Source organism: Rhinolophus hipposideros, assembly GCF_964194185.1.
Source record: "Rhinolophus hipposideros genome assembly, chromosome: 21".
NCBI classification, from domain to species: Eukaryota; Metazoa; Chordata; class Mammalia; order Chiroptera; family Rhinolophidae; genus Rhinolophus; species Rhinolophus hipposideros.
Window position 1 is genome coordinate 44,527,510 of NC_138067.1, and position 16,511 is coordinate 44,544,020.

General features: G+C 50.7%; 1 protein-coding gene across 9 annotated transcripts in view; it reads left to right on the top strand.

The window, feature by feature from the left end:
• Positions 1–2,758: 2,758 nt before the first annotated feature.
• Positions 2,759–16,511, top strand: part of MYH14 (myosin heavy chain 14) — an 83,951-nt gene continuing 70,198 nt past the window's right edge. For 3 of the 9 annotated variants that reach the window (XM_081031130.1, XM_081031134.1, XM_081031135.1), the window contains exons 1-6: positions 4,255–4,405; positions 7,475–7,885; positions 12,479–12,635; positions 14,258–14,285; positions 14,427–14,529; positions 15,200–15,223. In XM_081031130.1, coding sequence (XP_080887256.1) covers positions 7,478–7,885; positions 12,479–12,635; positions 14,258–14,285; positions 14,427–14,529; positions 15,200–15,223 — 720 coding nt within the window. In that variant the 5' untranslated portion in view covers positions 4,255–4,405; positions 7,475–7,477. Of the gene's footprint in view, positions 2,803–4,254; positions 4,406–5,479; positions 5,643–7,474; positions 7,886–12,478; positions 12,636–14,257; positions 14,286–14,426; positions 14,530–15,199; positions 15,224–16,511 lie in introns of those variants that run through there. The other 6 variants (XM_081031132.1, XM_081031136.1, XM_081031133.1 and 3 more) reach the window with 4 other exon arrangements.

The window sequence follows — 16,511 nt, forward strand, 5'->3', positions numbered from 1 at the left end:
AGCAGCATTAATGACATCTCCCTTGGTGGGAATGATGACATCACTAGTTGCCAGGTAGATTTAATCCTGGATGGCATTGATGACATCACCAGTTATCTGGGAGAATATGGTTAGATTGTGGGTGCCAGAGCCTGATTTCAGTTTGAATTTCTGTTGTTCCAGTCCACACCCTTCCTTGGTGCCCTCAGACACATGGGATTTTCATCTGTCTGAGCCTCAGTTTTCTAGCAGTCAAATGGGGATAATAAAAGCATCAATCTCATAGGATTGTTGAATCTAATGAGTTAATACATACAAAGGGCACAATGTCCAGCACACAGTTGGCACTCAATAAACAGCAGCTCCTGTTATCCTCTCTGTAGGAGGCTTTCAAGGAGGACACTCTGCCAGAGTAACAGGGGCCTTCAGCTCTGTCTTGGTTAAGAGCATAGACTCACGAGTGTGACCTATTACAATCTGAGCCCAGATCTGCCACCAGGAGCAGCCAGAAGACTCTGGGCATGTTACTGGCCTGCAAAGTGGGGTAATGACAGTGAAATAATGAGGATGCATTGAGATAATGATGGTCATGTTCCCAGCAGAAAACCAGGCCTCATACATGTGAGCTGTATCATCACTGCAGGTAGCCTCAGTAAGATCCTCCCCTCCCTAGAACTCAGTTTCCCCATCTGCAAATAATGGGCAGTGCCATGGCAACTTCAAAGCTTCTTTCTGCCAAGCAAATGCTTTGGGAGTTGGATGCTTGCACCTGTGTCTGTCCTCCACCCAAGTCCAGCTCTCTCCTCCCATCTCTTACCTCTCCACCTTTCCCTTTCCCTTTCTCTGGCTTCTTCCCCCGTCCTAGACTTTCTCTCTCTATCTTGTTTCTGTCCTGCATACTATCAGAAGGCTATGTGTACGGCGATAAATAACAATGGTAATAACAATCAATGCTTGTTTATTGAGATTTATCTGATGGCAGGACCCCACTAAGCTCCTTGCATGCATTAACTCATTTCATTCACACAATACAAGGACTTGTTACTTTTGATTCAACAGTTATTGAGCACCTACCTGTGCCAGGCCCTAAGAATCCAGCACTGAACAAAACAAAAGATCCCTGCCCTCATGGGACTTACTTCCTAGTGGGGACACAGAGGATAAACAGATAAACAAATAAGCAAACATTACCAGTGCTATGAGCTAAAACAAAGCAGGGTCATGGGGAGAGTGATGAGGGGAACTGTTTTATATAGAATGGTCAGGAAAGGCCTTCTGAAGGAGGTGACACTGGAGCAGACCTGACGATGTGAGACCTGACGAGGCAGCCATGTAAAACCGGGGTAAAGAGCATTCTTAGTGGAAGGAAAAGCAAATGCAAAGGCCTTGAGGCAGGACCATGCCTGGGGAGTGTTTAAGGAGTTGAGGAACAGTCAGGAGGCCAGTGTAGCTGGAATGGAATGAAGGGGAGAATGGGAGATTAGATCAGACAGAGTCGCAGGGTGGCCACATTGTGTAGGGCTTGTGGGCCAAGGTGTGGACATCAGCTTTTACTCTGAGATAGAGCCATGAAAGGTTTTGAACAGAGAAGGGGAGCAGTCTGAACAGAGTTTGACAGGTTCGCATTGGCAGTAGACTATGTGTGTGTGTGTGGGGGGTGACTATCAAAGGGGAGGCAGAGGCCATCATTCCCATTTTACAGATGCAGAAATAAATGGAACCTCAAAAAAGGCCAGCAACAGCTGTTGAGCAGCTGGCTGGGGCTTGATTGGAGTGCAGCCCTCAGTTCCCACTCCAGGTGTTCTCTTCTGGAGCCTAGTATACACCTGTAAAATGGGGACACAGCTCAAAGACCAGTTGTGCAGAACTCACCAGCAACAGGTGAGCTTCAGACATGGTCATCACCTTGGGGTTCAGCAGAGCCTTCCCTTTGCGACTTTCAGAAGCTGACTTCCTCTCCTTAGCCTCCGTTTTTCCATCTGCAAATTGGGAAGCACTAACCAACGTTTGGGTGTAGTATAGTGGCTAAGAGCACAAGTTCCGGAGTCCGATTTGGCGGGATCCAAGTCCTTGCTCTGCCATTTGTCAGCTCTATGACTTTTGGCAATTAACACCCTCTTTTTCTAAGCTTCGGTTTACCTCATCTGGAAGATGAAGATCTTAATAACATCAATTCCGAAGGGTAGTTGTAAAGATTAAATGAGATCATGCAGGTAAAGCGCTTAGCACAGTTCCTGGCACACACCGGGCACTCAATAAATGATCATTATTTACCGACAGTATCGCCCACACCTTCCCAGTGGGTGAGAGCCTGGGAGAGTGCCTGGTACGCGGTCGGCATTCGACAAAAGTGAATTCTCTCTCCGGTCTCTCCTGCCCGCCAGCTCCCCAGGGATCCAGGCATTCCGGCCTCCAGTCGCTCCCCTACGCTAGCCCTCACAAAGGCCCCCATTCATGCTTCGCGTACAAAGCCGCCCATTCACCCAGGTCCCTTGGGTCTCCCGCCCCCGGCCACCTCCTGCGCCTCGCTATTGGTCGCACCTGCTGCACTTCAGGCCTCTGGTCCCGCCCACGACCGCTCCGCCTAGCTCCAGGCTCCGGCTCGGTCCTTTTCCCACGGCTGGCACACTCCAGCAACTTCTGATTGGCCCCGCCTGCCAGCCGCTCCTCTTGATTGGCGGGCGCGTCCCCCCATGGGCGGGGCCGTAGCTTGCCGCAGAGGGCGCCGATTGGTCGCTGCTGCGCTCGTGTGGGCGGGGCTTTCCAGGCGGGTCCTCCCCTCTTTCTCCTCAGGCCGAAGCCTCGGGACGGCTCTGGAAGCCGGTGAGTGCCCGGGGCCCGCTGCCCGCCGGAGGCGGCGGAGCGGGACTGGGTCCGGGGTGGCTGGGGCCTCAGGGCTGCAAACGGGGCCCCGGAGGCTTCGGCCCGGGCGGGGGGGAAGGAGTGACGACGGGGACACTCACCTTGGGCGCGCTGCGGGACTGCGGCGGGGGGGGGCGGGGCGGGGCGTTTAGACTCCCCCAACTTGAATTTCTACTGTGTGCAAGGCAGGGTCGGGGTACTAGCTGGCGGCCCTGGGCCTATTCCGCAGATGGAGAAACTGAGGCTCACTTTGGGACCTTGGACGCTTTAATACCTGAGTCATCGCCTTCAATCCCCCGCCCCCAGATGACAGTGTCTGTTTGCACTTGTAAAAATTGCGGACCAGAGACAGGGATCATGACTCGCAGAGGCATCAGGGTGGGGAGAGACATACTTGAGCGCCTGCAATGTACTTGGAAGCTTTTGTTTTTATAATTAAATAATGCTCTTTAATTACGTTAACTCGAGGTGGCCTATATTGTACCCATTTTACAGGGAGAGGAAAACCGAGGCTGGACAGAGGCGGTGACTGCAGGGGGATGGGGTTGAGGACAACACTTGAGAGACCAGCTGTGTGCTGGGTGCCTTCGCCTTTTTAAACCCATAGCAGTTCCCTGAGGAAGGCTGCGGTCCCTATGGCGTAGATGGGGAAGTGGGTTCAAGAGGCACCAAGTGGGACGAGAAAAGTAACACCTTTGAGGACCTACGACACGTTCTTCCCCAAACCCCTCGTTCTAACTGCAGAAAACGATCCGAGCTCTCTTACTGACTGTATGACCTTGAGTGCGTTACTTCGCCTCTCAGTGCCTCGGTTTCCCCATCAGAGAAATGGAGATGCCGATCGTCCCCATCTCAGTGGTTTTTTGAGATCATTGTGTGAGTTAAAACTCAGGGAGCTGTTCTGAGAGCAGAAAACACCAGGCACACAGTAGGTGTGCTCACCACTATTTAGTCCTCATTTCACCCATGGCGTGATTGAAGCTCCGCAAGCCAGAATAGCGAACGTGTCGTCCTCTTCTTTAGTACTCCTCGTACCTACCCTCTGTGGGTTTTGTCCCATTTCCAGGGCGGGAGGGACTGAGGCTCAGCGAGATTAAACGATTTGAGAGGCATTACTTGTGTAAGCACTGAGCTGGGCACTTTCTCCCACGTCGTTTTATTTGTTTCACTGGCCGCAATTCACAGAGCGGAAAGTTGCGGCCCAGAGACAGCTTGAGCGGGATTCGAACCCCGGAGTCCTCCAACCTCTCCGCAGTGGGCGCCTGGCCTTTACCGGTCAGAAGTGGGGAGCCCTGGCGCCGCCGCCCCCGCCCGCCTCGCAACGGGCTCTTCCCCGCCTTCCCCCATCCTCCTGTCCAGGGCCTGGCGGCTCCCGGGCCCGCCCCCTTCCCTAGGCCGGCAGGTGCTGGGTGACATCAGAGCCAGGCTTCCTCCTGGTGACGCGACGTGGCCCCGCCCCGCGCTGGACCGCGGAGGTAGCCGCACCTGAGAGCTCTGGAGCGGACCTGGGATTCCCGTATCCCCTCCCCATCTTCCCGCTTCCTGAAACGGCCGGCTCCCCCAGGTAGCCCGAGGGATCTGCGGTGTTAGGGGTCGGCGACCCGGCTCATGGGTCTCGGGGAGATGGGGGTTGGGCGCTCGGATTCCTGGATCCGAGGAGGGGGGTTGGGGGCCAGGAATTCCAGTCTGAGTAAGGACGGCTCTGGGAGCCGGGACTCCTAGGTCTCGAGGGAGGAAGGCACTCCGGGCTGGGGGCCTGGATTCCCGGGTCTTGAGGGAAGAGGGGTTTGAGGACCTGTACTCGTGAGTTGTAGGGGCAGGGGCTGGGGGTCCCGACTCCTGGGTCTGGTGGGGGCCTGGCCTCTTGGGTCTGAGGGTGGAGGCTGGGGGGCTGGACCCCTGGGCCTGAGGGAGGAGGGGCTGGAGGTCTGGACTCCTGGGTCTGAGAAAAGATTTGTGGGTCTGGGGGCACAGGGGGCTCCTGAATACAAGCGCTTATCTGAGGTCAGAGGGCTGGATGCCAAGGGCCCCAATCCCTGCCTCAGGGGCGGATCCCTGGCTCCTTTTCCTTTTCCAGCCCAGCATTCTCTGCCCCTCCCAGGGCAGGTGAAAGCACCTGCCCTGGTGACAGTAATGAGCCCTGGCAGAGGTGTTAAAGAGGGTGCGGCTGTCAGAGGGGCTCACAGAGGAGGCCTGCAGGCCGGGCCCATGTGGGCTGTTGTCAGTTCTCAGAATCAGTCCCCAGGCACCCTCACCTCTCACCTGGCTACAGTGAGGTGAGGGTGCCAGGACTCATGGGTCCAAGGGAGGAAGGGGCTGAGGGTTCAGATTCCAGGGTCCTGGAAGATTAGGGTCCTGGGGGCCTGGGCTCCTCAGTCTGGAGAAGGAGGGTGCTGGGGGCCTGGGTTCCTGAGTCTGGAGAAGGAGGGTGCTGGGGGCCTGGGCTCCTCAGTCTGGAGAAGGAGGGTGCTGGGAGTCTGCGTTCCTGGCTCTAGGGAGGGAAAGCGTAGGACTCGGTGATTGCAAAAACTCCCGAACTCTTCCTGGTCAAAGGCCGTTGGCCAGAGAGGAAGTGGGTGGGGCAGAGTAGGGTGAAGGTGGGGGTAAAGTCCCAGGGACAGGGACAGGCTCATCAGGGCGGCACAGGAGGCCTGGAGTGAGCTTTGGCAATTTGGGGTCTGGGAGGTGGAGAAACACCATTTGCTCGTGATAGAACCCTGCTGTTTGAGTGCAGGGGCCCAGGGTTTGAGGCCAGAGAGCATCAGGGGTCTCTGGGGACTAGGACTGCTGGTACTGGGCAGGTGAGGAGAGGGTCTGGGAGGATGTGGGACATGTCACCTGGACCAGGTTTCTGGGTGGCAGAGGCTCTGCGGGAAAGACAAGAGCCTGATGGGACCAGATCTGGGGAAGCTTTAAGAGGAGCTGAGTGTTGGGAGGGACTTTTCCAGGGGTGTGTTGGAGGTGAGGGGCCTGGAGGGCAGGGGCAGAAGCCCCGAGGTAGAGGAGACAGAAATACTGGGCTGTTCCTGTGACTGGTGTGGTAGGGCCATGAAGTGGACATCTGGGGCAGTGGAAGAGAATAAAGTCTCCGTCAGGAACGGGCCACAAGACAGGGAGAGTATTTTTCATGACCAGTGCTTAGACTGTTCTAGAATTGCTGTGGTCTGTTCACTACTGTACTGTGGCCCCTTTGAGCGCGGGGAGGGGTCTAGCACATTCTGGCTCACCCAGTGCCTCCATTATAGCTTTCAGCTCACACTGGGTTATGATGGTCTGAGACTAGAGCTGGATCACCCCAGACCAGGAGCTCCTCGAGGCAGGGTCCTGTCTGACTCATCTCAGGGTCCCCAGACTTGGGGCAGAACCTGGTACTTGAACGGCCTCAGGGAAGGTTGACTGACTGGAGGAAGAAGGAATGAATGGGTCCAGTCTTCCCATTATAAAGAGAAGGAAGCCAGGTCACAAGGAAGGAAGGCACTGTTAACTGAGGGAAGAGATTCACGTCTGTTCTGCAGGCATGGGGTAGACCAGAGGTAGTCTGGGAACCCGAGTGACAGAAATTAGATTGATACCTTTCTAGGGTTCATATCTAAGAGCTCAAAGTCCTCATCATGATCTAATCTGGTCCCCTTTGTCCCCAATCTTACCTCATCTACCACCCGTCCCCCCTGGGAGGCTTGGCTCCAGCCTCACTGGCCTGTCGCAATGCCACAGACGTACAGGCACACCTGCCTCCGGGCCTTTGCACTGGCTATTCTCCCAGCCTGGAATACTTTTCCTCCCAACATTCCCATGGCTCGCTCCCTTCATCTCCCTCAGATCTTTTTTCAAATGCCACATCAGAGAGGCCTTCCCTGACCACTCCAATTAAAACTGCAACACCCTTCAACCCTAACATCCTGCCTTATTTTTCTCCTTGGCATTTCTCATCATTTAACGTACTATATAATTTACTTATTTTTCTTTTTATCTGTCTTCTAGGATTACAGCCACACTATTTAATAGAAATATAATACAAGCCAAATGTATAATTTAAAATTTTCTAGTAGCAACATTAGAAAAAAAAAGTAAAAAGGAACAGGTAACATTAACGTTAATGATACGTTTTTTAACCCAATACGTCTCAAACATTATTGCAATATGTCATCAAATAGAAATCTGGTGTGTATCTTGTACTTAGAACCGCATCTCAGTTGGATTCTCCATTTTCAAGTGCCCAGTAGTCACATGGGGCTATTTATATTTAAATTTAATTAAAGTCGAATACAATTAAAAATTCATTTCCTCAGCCGCACTTGCCACATTTCAAGTGCCCAGTGACTCCCTTATTTGACGACACAGGGCTAGCATGTAAACCTCTTATGGAGGCAGGGGTCTTTTTCTAGCTTGTTCTTTGCTATATGGCCAATGCCTTGAACAGTGCCTGGCTCACAGCCTGACTTATCAGATAAGTATTGAACGAATGAAAGAATGAATGGAGGGGTAAATGAATAAAATGAGTAAAGAGATCTGTGGACCCATTTTGCAGATGTGTAAAAAGAGGTTTGGTGAAAAAGGCAGTGGGGATTGCCTGGGGGATTTGGGATGGGGATGGAGCCCCACTTGACATCAGTTCTCTTCTCTTCCCCTGTAGACCATGGCAGCAGTGACCATGACTGTGCCCGGGCGGAAGGTGCCCCCCAGGACCGGCCCAGTGCCAGAGGCGGCCCAGCCGTACCTGTTTGCACCCCGTGGGCCAGGCGCGGGTGTCGGGCCTGGGGGCTCGGGCACCTCCCCGCAGGTGGAGTGGACAGCACGGCGCCTGGTATGGGTGCCTTCAGAGCTACACGGGTTCGAGGCGGCGGCGCTGCGGGATGAGGGCGAGGAGGAGGCCGAAGTGGAGCTGGCGGAGAGTGGGCGGCGACTGCGGCTTCCGCGGGACCAGGTCCAGCGCATGAACCCGCCCAAGTTCAGCAAGGCTGAGGACATGGCCGAGCTGACCTGCCTCAACGAGGCCTCGGTGCTGCATAACCTCCGTGAGCGGTACTACTCTGGCCTCATCTATGTGAGTGGCCTCCTGCCTGGGAGGGCATTGCCCAGGGTGGGAACCTGGGTGTCAGCACCCCGACGTGAATTAACGTGAGGGTATTTATAATCTTTATCCCACATCGTGTGACTATTCCTACCCTGAGTCGCCAAGTTGTAAATGATTGCATTACCACGCGGGGCTCAGACTCCATTGGGGGTGCTCTGTAATAGTATGCGGTAGACGCACCTTAATATTTCCGTGAAGTATAAATTTTCTGAATTCTCAACTATAATGCATCCAAAGTGTTTTGAGAAAGGGATATGGGTCTGTAATCCTAATTAGCGAGAACCCTTGAGAATGGAAAATCGAATGTCAGGCTGTGCTAAATGCCTTCCATGTATTAATTCCCTTTTTCTCACCTTACACAAAGTAGTCTATTATTATTCCCATTTTATCTAAAAGAAAACAGAGACCCAGAGAGATTTAATAACAATACAAGTTAACATTTATCAAGCATGTACTAGGCACTCGAAAATATATCGTCTCATGGGGACGGGTGGAAAAAAAAATTTAATAGCAGGTTATAATTAAATAATACATTACTTCAAGATCAAAAACTAATGAGAACACATAACTTACATAAAAAAATATATATATTGTCTCAATAAATCTTCACAATTATAAAGCATTTTGTAGATAAGGAAACTGAGGCACAGAAAGATCAAAGTCACCTAGTTGGAGGGTGGGCAGACCGAAGTCGTCCGTCTCCAGGCTCTACCGTTTGGCTGTGGTGCCTCTTAGGGTTAAGACCAGATTGACGACACTGAGGCTGAGTATGATAGTCTAGTTTCTCTTAAGCATTGATTGTCTCTCACCTTATCTAATCTTTACAGCAAATAGATGGAATAGGGAGGAGTTCTTAATCCTGCCTTCATTTTAGAATCACCTGGGGAATTTCAAAAAAAATACAACACCTGAGCCCCACCCCAACCCATTTAAATCTCTGGCAGGGTGACATGGTAGTTGGTATTTTTACTAAGCTTCTAGGTGGTTCTAATGGGCAGCCAAAGCGTCATTAAGAGCAAACAGGATTAGAGAGATTGACAAGGAATGTCGACAATAATAATGAAAAATAATAATAGTGGGTGGCTAGCAAATATTTATTGAGCACTTACAATGTGCCAAGTACTGTTCTAAGTGCTGCATGTGGGTTATCAGCTCACTTCTGGGTCCGGGTCTGTTGTTATCACCTGATGTTCAGGAATGTTAAGTGATGGCTCCCAGGTCACAGAGACACGAAGAAGTCCTGCCAAGATTTGAACCCAGTCATCTGCCCCTAGAGTCATGCTCCAAACACCAGCTTAGAGGGCTGGTGTGAGACTTGCTCATTTAAACTGGCTCCACATGAAAAATCATAAAATACCTAGCTGAAAACCTAAGAGGAAAAGTTCTGGTTTTATATTTTTAAAAACTACAAAGCTTTCATGAGAATAGTGAAGGAATATTTTGATAAGTGATGGATGAGATATATAAAAAAAATAAAAATTAATAAACTGGCCCCAATAGCTACCCATTTGAAGGTCACAAAGCATGAAATCAGAATATGTTTATGAATTCTAACTCCCATCTGGGTAGGAGGAAGCCTCCTCCTGTGGGAGGCCAGTGACTGGCTCAGGGCTCCTCAGCTTGTGGTGGCAGATGTGGGATTTGAATTGAGGGCCGTGTGACCCTGGATAGGGTTAGCACCTTCTCCAGGCTGCACTGGCCCCTTCTGATGCCTCACTCGCCTTTGTAAGCCCTTGGAAAGGGGCCTCTGCCCAAGCCACTCCCCTGATCTCACCAAAGGCATGGAGATCAGAGGGACCCCCAAAGCACTGAGCCACCCTTTGCCTTTTAATTAATACTCCGAACCCTCAAAACAACCTTATAAGGTATCTGCTGTCATGCCCATTCTGCAGGTGGGCAAACTGAGCCTCAGAGAGGGGAGCCACGACTTGGATGACACCCCACAGCTAGGAACTGGCTAAGCTGGGATTTGAACACTGGGCATCTAACTCCAGGCCCTATGTCCTATCTACTGCACTAGGAAGATAACTGGGAAAGTTCAGGGGAGAAAATGGTGAGGGCTGAGTGAATGCTGTGGCCCAGGAACCAGAGAATTGAGGCGTGACAGATGGAAGTGAGCTGGGAGTTTCCAGAAGCCCAGATAGAAGCGAATGTACAATATGAACACGTGCATGGCTCCCAGCATCCCTAGGTGCCCTAGGGAGCTCTGTTCCTGTCCCCATTTGATGAGAAAATGAGACCCAGAAAGATTCAGGTGCTTGCTGAAGCCACCCAGCTAGACAATATCAGAGGTGCGATTCAAGCACCGCCCTGCTGGTCTTTGGGCCCATGCTTAATACTTTCCTATTTTGCTGACTGGCCACTGGTGATGGGAAAGGCAGTGTTGCCCAGTGGAAAGGAAGGGCATCCCGGGCTCTAGAAACTCAGTTTCTGCCACTGATAGGCTATTGGGCTTTAGTTGCTTGGGGTCACGGGTTTAGTTGCTTGGGATGCTTGGGGGCAGGAAGGGCGCCCATTTGTTGAGCACTTGTGATGCTTCCTGTTCTGTGGGGGCACTGGGAGATTCATTGTGGCTTTTTACTCTAGAATCCTTCTAGGGGGTGGGGGTTAAAAGCCCCATTTTCCAGGGCTGGAGACTGAGGCTCAGAGAGGGCAAATCCCATGTGCAGTCACACAGCTAGAAACCCAGGCTGACACGTCTTCGAAGTCTGAGAGCTCTCAGCTCCCAGGCAGGATGGGTAACACGAGAGTCCCAGGACCCATGTTACAGTGCCTTTGTGGGCCCCTCCTTGGGCCAGCTGGTTTTTATCCCCACAGCCTCTGTAATGAAGCGGGGAGTGTCATTCCTGGTTTCTCAAGGAGGAAACCGAGACTATGGGAGGGAGTCACTGCTCTGAGCAGAGGTGGAGGTGGGAGCTGGACCCCGTGAGTCTGCCTTCAGAGCCCCGTGTGCTGGGGCAGCCGCTCCAGACCCTTCCACCAAGGTTTCCTCAGCTGTGACCCAGCAACTCGGGTGTCCCCGACCCTCTCGGGGTGTACCAGCCTCTGCCTTTTGCCCATTGGCCTTGGCAGCCAGCTCAGGTTCCTGTCGGGGTGTCACCCAGGTGACAAGGTGTGGCTGCAGGAGAGGGCTGGGGTGGGGTGGGTGGCATGGGGGAGTGGGTTCCTCCGCCAGCCAAGAGTGGGGGCCTGGGGCGCCAGCAGCCATGAGATACCCTCCCAGGGAATGTGGTCTGGCGGCCCCGCCCTCAGAGAGCCCGGGACCGCAGCTCCTGGGAGCACCCAGCAAACCGGTTGTTCTGCTCCCAGCTGGCCACCCACCCTCCCACCGTTAAAAGGGAGTCAGGCAGCCTGTGGTGACCACACCCTGCTCTGCTGGAGTACAAGCTGTCATGGAGTTTAAAGCAGTCCTGCTACTAACCAACCAACTAACCAGCTCCTGGCTAACTAGCTAAGTAGCTGACTAGCTAGCTAAGTAGCTAACTAGTTTAATAGTTAATTAGCTACTCCACTAAGCAGCTGACTCTCTGGCTAGTTGAGCTGGCTAATTCCAGCTAGCTTAGTGGTTAGTTCTCTGGGTTGCTTTTACTAGGTGACCAGCTAGCTCTCTAGTGGTCTAACTGTCCTGAGTGCCTCTTGCCCGTGTGTGCTGAAACAGTTCTTAAGCAGTTCCAGGGTCCTGAACCCAGGCCCAGCAGATGTGTGGAAAAATTCAGGGAGTCCATGAACTTGGATTAAAAAAAAAAAAAAAAATTACATCTTTATTTTCATGTACCTGGAACCTGAAATTTAGGATTTCCTCCAATAAGAGTGGACCACTAGTACAATACACAATCTATAATATACCTGTTTTATGCAATAGAACATATTTAGATGTTGTGTTTAAATTTGTATTTAATCACAGGTAACACTTATTTGGTTATATAATCTAATTCGTGCAAGCAGAACCTGTGAGTCTGTTATTAATAGAAAACACAGACTATACCTGTCATGTTTCAGTTGCTGCTGATACCCTCCCCAAGATATTATATGTATATTCAAGCAAATACATAAAGATATTCCTGTTCCACCCCTTTCAATGCAAACAGTTCTCACCTTGTTTCCTTTCACTTGATAGTACTTTGGAGATCATTCCATACCCGTACCCTGAGAGCATTATAGGAATCTGTTGTATGAACACACATTCAGGTCGCTTCCAGTCTTTGCTGTTATAAGGAGTGCTACACTAGATCAGTTTGCACGCAGTCATTTCATGTGTGTGTACGTCCAGGTGTTGACAGGCTGTGACCCAAGTCTGGATGGCTGCAAATGCCACTTTCTCTTTCGGCGAATCCTCACCCATATACCACCTTTGTGCAATTTGGAAAGATTCTTTTCTACCATCAGCCTGAAAATGTTTGTAACAAATGTGTTCAGCCTGCCATTGTCCTGATGTGAACAGCAACCTCTTTGACTGGTGTCCTTGTGCAGTGCACAACCTACCCCACTGTACACGGTAGCCCCGTGGTGCCCTCTAGGTCACAGGCAGGCAGCTGAGGCCCTCTCCTTTTTTGCCTACTGCAGACGTACTCCGGCCTTTTCTGTGTGGTCATCAACCCATACAAGCAGCTTCCCATCTATACAGAGGCGATTGTGGAGATGTACCGCGGCAAGAAGCGCCATGAAGTGCCACCTCACGTGTACGCAGTGACTGAGGGGGCCTACCGAAGCATGCTCCAGGGTGAGCGGAGGGCTGCGGAGGCTGCAGATGGCCCTTCACTGAGGGCCTGATTGGGGGTCAGGATCAGGTCACAGGTCCAGATTCTCTGAGGCTTCTTTGTGGACACGAGGGAACGCAAATGGAGGGCTACGTGGGTGAGGTTCTGGGTTCTACCGAACAGGCCTCTTTCTATCTGTCCCTGTGTTCGTTTCTTCTCTCAACAAGCAGCATTTGGGAGCCAATTGGTGCCAGTCTTTTGCCAAAATTTCTCTTGAGACAATGATTCTTAGAGAGTTCATTCATTCAACATTTATGTTGGTGACGTGATCCACATTGTCATGGCGTGAATGGCAGTCCCTTAGGTGATGGGCAGCGTGGGGTTGCTGTGTACAGCTGGGCAGGTTGTACACTGCATAAGGATGTCTGTTACAGGGGCTGCTGTTCGTGCCATGACAATCTAAAATTACATAATTCACATAACATACATAATACGTTTATTATTTATTATATATCATCTATATTTTAATAAATATTTTGTATATCCGAAAATATATACTAAATATTTTTAAATTTATATCTTTCTATCATCTGACATATAGTCTGAGGCAATATATTTCTGTTATACATATTCTACTTATTTACCATATGCTATATTTCTAGTGTGTGTTATAATAGTATGTTTACATCGTGTAATGCTGTGGTTCTGAGTGTGGTCCGCTCACCAGTATTACCTGGGAACTTGTCAGAAATGCAAACTTGGGCCCAGACCTGCTGAGTCAGAAGCTCTGGGGGTGAGGGGCAGCTCCGCAGTCAATGTTTTCACAAGATTCCCCCAGGCTCCTTCTGGAGATTGTAGTGCAGGTATAATAGACAATCTGTAATATACCTGTTTTGTGCAATAGAACATATTTAAATGTCATGTTTTATATTCACGTTATAAATTTGTATTTAATCACAGGTGACACTTATTTGGTTATATAATCTAATTTGCTATACATTTATTTTTATAATTTTCAGCTGTTATTATATCCTATTATTATATCTTAGGAATAAATGTATAATAAAGTAAGAGTTAGTTGAGAGCCTACTCTGTGCGAAGCACTTTTCATGGATTAACACATTTAACCTCCCACCAACCCCATGAAGTAGGTGAGCTCATCTCCCTGGCTTCCAGATGGGGAAACTGAGGCGCAGAGCAGTGCAGCTTTGCCCACAGTCGCACTGGTGGGTGGGTGGCTGAGGTGGGATTTGAACCCAGGGCCCCCTAGCACTGCCTCCTTGGGGTCCAGGATATCCCTCTCGTGTCTTTGAATCTCACATGTCCAGCATGAGGCAGCACATAGAAGGGGCTCAAACTGAAGTTTGTTGACTGAATTACATTCTGTTTAGTTGGAGTTCATTGTCTCCATTTTATAGGTGAGGAAACTGAGGCTCATAGAGGGTTAGCTGCTTTCCCAGGGTCACGCAGCAAGCCAGAGGCTTGAATCAGATGGGGTATTAGAATCAAGGAAGGTCACATATCAAAACCGAAACTTTTCCTTATTCCCCTGGGATGATTTTGAAAAGGGAGTGGCCAGTGTAAGGGGCCGGGGTCCTGCTGGAGAGACCATCTCATGTGACATGTCCCCTTCTGTCCCCCACAGATCGTGAGGATCAGTCCATTCTTTGCACGTGAGTAATCCTGAAGGGCTTCCTGGAGGAGATGGGGTCCTGGCTGGCTATGGCTCTCCTTGGAAAGTGTGGGGCTTACCTGGCATCATTGCCAACCTCTCTTACTTCCCCTTGTCCTGCCCCAACCCCCACCCTCCATAGTGGAGAGTCCGGGGCTGGGAAGACAGAAAACACCAAGAAGGTCATCCAGTACCTCGCCCATGTGGCATCGTCACCAAAGGGCAGGAAGGAACCAGGCGTCCCGGTAAGTGACCTGTTTTGGAACATGCTCTGGACCCTGCCACCAGCAATGCCCCCTCCATCTCAGGGCCTGCTTCCCCATAGCTCCCTGCCTCCCTCATAGAGAACCATTACTGTGGGTCTTCCCCTGGCTGCCCATGCTGCCTCTACACCTACTATGTGTCTGATAAAATGCTGGGAGTGGCAACAGGGTGGACAGAAATGCGAAGGCCAGTTCTGGGCCTTATTGGCCCTTGGAACAGCACTTGGTGCATAGTAGGTGCTTACATTCCTGAGCACCGTTTATGTATCGGGCCTGATTTAGGTACCTGCAATGCCCAGGTTGGCCGTATAAGTGAGCATTTATATAGTGTTTGTCTCTTTGCTCACATTCACTTGACACTCCAGTGAGGTGGTTGTTATTTTCCTGTGTTAAAGATGAGAAACGGAAGGCGTGGCTGGGGTGAATTGGGTTTGGAGGTCACATACCCGGCAAAGGCTAGAGTGGATTCAACCCGAGGCATTGTGGTCACCCAGGCCACCCCACTCCACGTACCGTTTCCCCAGCCCCTCGTCTTCCCCCCACTCCGCCCACCGCCCAAGACCACCAGTTCACCTGTGTGTCTGTCCGTGTTCCATGTGCTGTGTCCCGGTCCGTGTCCTGGTCCATGTCTCGTGTCCTGTGACCTCCTCAGGCCTCCACCAGCGCCATGTCTTATGTGAGTAGCAGGGAATCACCTGAAGTCATGCTGCCCCTCATGCCACCCAGGTCACCCCAACCCGCAGTCTTCCTGGCAGACAAGGCCCAAGGCACTGATGGTCCCATCTGCCAAGGAGCCACACAGCCATTTATGGCAGTCCTACTATGTGCACGTAAGGCCCTGTGCTGTCATTTAATGCATCCCTGCTGTGTACACACAGGGCCCCCTGTTTGTGGCAGCCCTAGTGCATACACACACCCAGGGCCTGTGCTGTCATTTAGTGTGGTTCTACTATGTGTGTGTAGGTCCAGCCTGCACTGCCACTTAGGTTAGCTCTGCTGTGCGTGTGCAGACCGGCCACACATACCAACATGAAATAACCCAGAGACCAAAACCACTGTTTACTGCTGATGTGCTAAATGTGTAAGATGGGGCCCACAGACACTGTGAATTCACACAACCCAGAGACCCACACTGCCATTTAGTGCAGGCCTACTGTATACCCCCAGCTCAGGCTAGAGACTAGGCTTACAGGAAACTTAAATAGTCAACCAAAAAAAGCGGAAAAACTGTTAAAAAAAAAGAAAAAAGAAAAAGAAATAGTCAATGCTCTAGGGAACCTGGCTAGAAAGGAGGGGAAGGGGCTTGCCATTTATTGAGCACCTCCTATGGTCCTGGCTCTGACACCCACGTGGGTGTGGGGAAATTCAGAGTAAGATCCCTACCCATGGAGTAGTCTGGTTGGGGAAGGAAATTACTCTTTCTTGAATGCCTGTGATGTGCCAGTTTTAAACATTTTACATAGATAGTATAGATTTTTCCTTAATTTCATTAGTAATACATGAGTACATATTCACTGTAACAACAACAAAAATCAGATAAAGTGAAATTCCTCTTTCCTGCCCTCAGTCCCCCTTCCTTGGAGTGGCTTACACCGTTGACAGTTGGTGTGTATCCTTGCAGACCTTTCTCTAAATGTTTCCAAACTGTATACATACCTGTAGAAATGTGAGTCTCATTTGGTAGTGTTTTTCCTCAATTTATTTTATTATCAATGGGATCACATTGTAGGTATTGTTCTGCAGTTTGGTTTCTTTGTTTTGTTTTGCTTTATTTCCTCTTAACAATGTACCTTGAAGATGTTTCCTTGTTCCCTTCACAATAGACTGAAGGGCAAGACCCAAATGTGGGAAAGCAGCACACACCCAGACACACACACGCACGCGTGCACACACACACATTCAGCCAGCTGTAACACAGACCCCGACCTCCAGCCCTGGTTCTCACTGAGGTGCTATCTCCCAAC